This window comes from Diadema antillarum, unplaced genomic scaffold (genome assembly GCF_040938485.1).
Source record: "Diadema antillarum isolate AM-2024a unplaced genomic scaffold, OU_Dant_1.0 scf00000111, whole genome shotgun sequence".
Classification (NCBI taxonomy): domain Eukaryota; kingdom Metazoa; phylum Echinodermata; class Echinoidea; order Diadematoida; family Diadematidae; genus Diadema; species Diadema antillarum.
In genome coordinates, this window is record NW_027271000.1 from 3,264,118 (window position 1) to 3,267,023 (window position 2,906).

At 42.0% G+C, this 2,906-nt stretch overlaps 1 protein-coding gene across 1 annotated transcript; it reads right to left on the reverse strand.

Moving 5' to 3' along the window:
- Nucleotides 1–278: 278 nt before the first annotated feature.
- On the reverse strand, nucleotides 279–2,124 carry LOC139719490 (uncharacterized). Its single transcript, XM_071630908.1, has 2 exons — nucleotides 1,625–2,124; nucleotides 279–327 (listed from the first exon to the last, which is right to left on the reverse strand). The coding sequence occupies exons 1-2, from the start codon at nucleotides 2,122–2,124 to the stop codon at nucleotides 279–281; spliced, it is 549 nt and encodes a 182-aa protein (XP_071487009.1).
- Between the last annotated feature and the right edge of the window lie 782 nt (nucleotides 2,125–2,906).

The window sequence follows — 2,906 nt, forward strand, 5'->3', positions numbered from 1 at the left end:
GAAGCTTTGTCCAATTTCCTGGTGACATCAACACAAGTGGTAATATGATTTGCTGTACAGGCTCGACAGTTTGAAATTACTGAAAATGATCATTATCAATATTCACTTGTATTTAATCTGCATAAAAACAAAACTCCAGCTGTCTTCATCATTGATCAATATGACGTGTTGGACGGAATAAGGAAGCAGCAAGTAAGGCTTTTTCGCACAGAGTTCTGAAAGACATCTTGTTGGAATATCCTCCAAACTATTGCATCGACGTGAGGCACTTGACAGAATCAGTGAAGCTTGAAGAGCTTATGTGTTGTGTGCATGTTGTCAACATACCTGAAGGAGATAATGAAAGACATTCAAGGATTGTAAAAATGTGACATTGGGCATCATACATTTGCACAGTATTGGGAGGTATAACTATACAGTGTATAATGTAGTATATTCCAATCACTTATTGTACACTTTCTCTCTGTGTGTCTTAGAAACTATAAAATCACAGAGAATATCCCTCATTTGAATGGATATTGTGAACAACTGATGGTCATGTGTTGACTGATATACAACATTATCTTTCCCCATCAATTAAACTTCAATGAGGAACCCCCCACCCCCCCCCCACCCCGAAAAAAAAACCCCTCTCTTCTTTTTATATCATTGGGAACATGAAATGGTCATTTTTGGCACTTGTAATCAATAACATTATGCCTACTGGTATATTTCCATTAAATGCGACATTCATCACTTCTGCAAGAGTAGATGGTAGATGATCAGCCACCACAGAAACCATGTACCAATATTGCTGTAGAAAATATTTGTGCTGGCTATGTGCTCCTTAGTTCAGATGTTCACTACTATCTACTAACATGTGACTCACTGAGGATCCAACATCGATGAGAGCTATGACTTCCATGCTATTATGCACCTTTTTATCCATGTAGATATCTCAAATTCCACTTTTCCAAATTGTACCAAAATCCATTACAATGCACTTGTCTCATAATCATTTGAACACTACACTGATTTTTAGCTCCCTGTAACTTGAGACATCATGTACCTTGATCATTACCGGTATTTCTTTTCAAGTTTGATAGTGTAGGTAGGTAGCATACACCGATGAGCGAGTTGTTTTCAGCAAGCCATGACAGCGTCCGGTTGCTTGAAATTTGCATGAGTGATCCTCAGAAATGAGATTCAGGACCACTGAAATCTTATCATTATCAGGCATCTCATTATAGCAATCAGGGATAAAAACAAATGAATATGAAATTAAGGAATGAAGCCTGAGGCACTGTAAAACTATCTCGCTGACTTTGTTATATCAAGGTTCCACTGTATTACATTTCCTGTGATTTTATAGCACATATTGCCTAAAGTGATTTGTGATATCTACATGGATACAAAAGTGCATCAGCATTATAATACTACTTCTGTACTTTTATTATTATTTTTTTCTTAAATTGCCTTCCTTTTTTTTCATATCCCCTGAAAGAATCTTGATCTAGATCTAGGCACTAGATCTTTGTCTCCTTGTATTCAGTAATATGCATTATATGGCATATTACAGTTTTCGATGTAGCCAATTCTTGTGACTGAGTATCTTTAGAATTAAAATACCCCTGGATTTCCTCACCTTGTCATTGGACTGTTGATGTGTGGGAATCTAGACTGTCTGTGACCAATCATGGGAGGTGCGTAGGCATGACCTGTTCCCCAGTTAGGCGGGCTGAATCTCAGCGGTCGACCTGTGGAAGGCAGCATCTGTCTGAGGGTTGACCAGTCCTCTGATCGGGTGCTTGGTTGTGACACGTAGAGCTCTTTTTCTTCGTTAGCTCGGGAGATTTGCCTCAGGGATGCTTCCCCCATAGGAACCCAACCCCACTCCGCTTGAGGAAGCTGACGAGGTGCAAGCAACTTATGTCTCGGCACTGGAGCGGTGCTCCGGAGATCGGTGGGGATGTAGCGCTTGTTGACCCAGACGGTTTCGCGACTGTCTCCCTGAATGTTCACTTCATCTTGTTTGGTATCTGAAGTCGGCACAAATGTTCCGTTAGAGCGATTGAAGTAGTCTGCCAGAGTTTCATGATAACGCCACTTGTGGGCTCCAAAGTTTCCCATGCACTGTGCCGTCATCTTTGACCAATTTTCTTTATTTATCTGTCGTACTTCAAATATATCACCAGTAAAGTTTAGTTGTTTCTCCGAGGTGCTCACCTAACTGTACTGTTGAATCACGCTTTTGAACACACGAAGGATGTGATATGATGTGCGGCGCGGTGTAACATAACAAACGTCCCCCTACTTTCTGTGTGTATGCGTGTGTAGTAGGCGTGAGCACACTACTGCACGCTTCCCGGCGTCTCCATAGTGACAACCGGTATACGCTTGCGCAAGAAAATTCGAGGCAACAGGTGGATTGTGGCTGCGTGTGTGCATGATGTATGCCAAGTACTAGTACGGCACTGATGTACGCACGGGAATGATAGATGGGGCGGGGGATGGGCGACTGGAACCAAAGACCAAAGTTGGGGGCAAGAAGCCCCACCAAGAGGTCAAGTTGATGCTGGCGAGGATGCTGGACTCACTACTCACTATCAATATACTGTATTACTGTGCGGCTATGTTGAGGTTGATGAGAAGGCCACGGATTCGAGGCAAACTAAGCAATATTTCGAAACTATAGCTCCATGGTAATACATTGTAGTACATGTGCCGAGTAGTATACCGCGTCCACATCACCTCGAGAAGACCTCATCATCGAACGGAGCGCCTATATGTCATGACTATGATGATGATGATAATGATGACAAACAGTAGGCCTACTTACATTGCGCTGTAAGCCAATCAAGCAGGCCCATTTGCATTGATCAGACTGGAAATCTGTCGTCTTTTTCTGTCTGTCAACATTTTTTTTT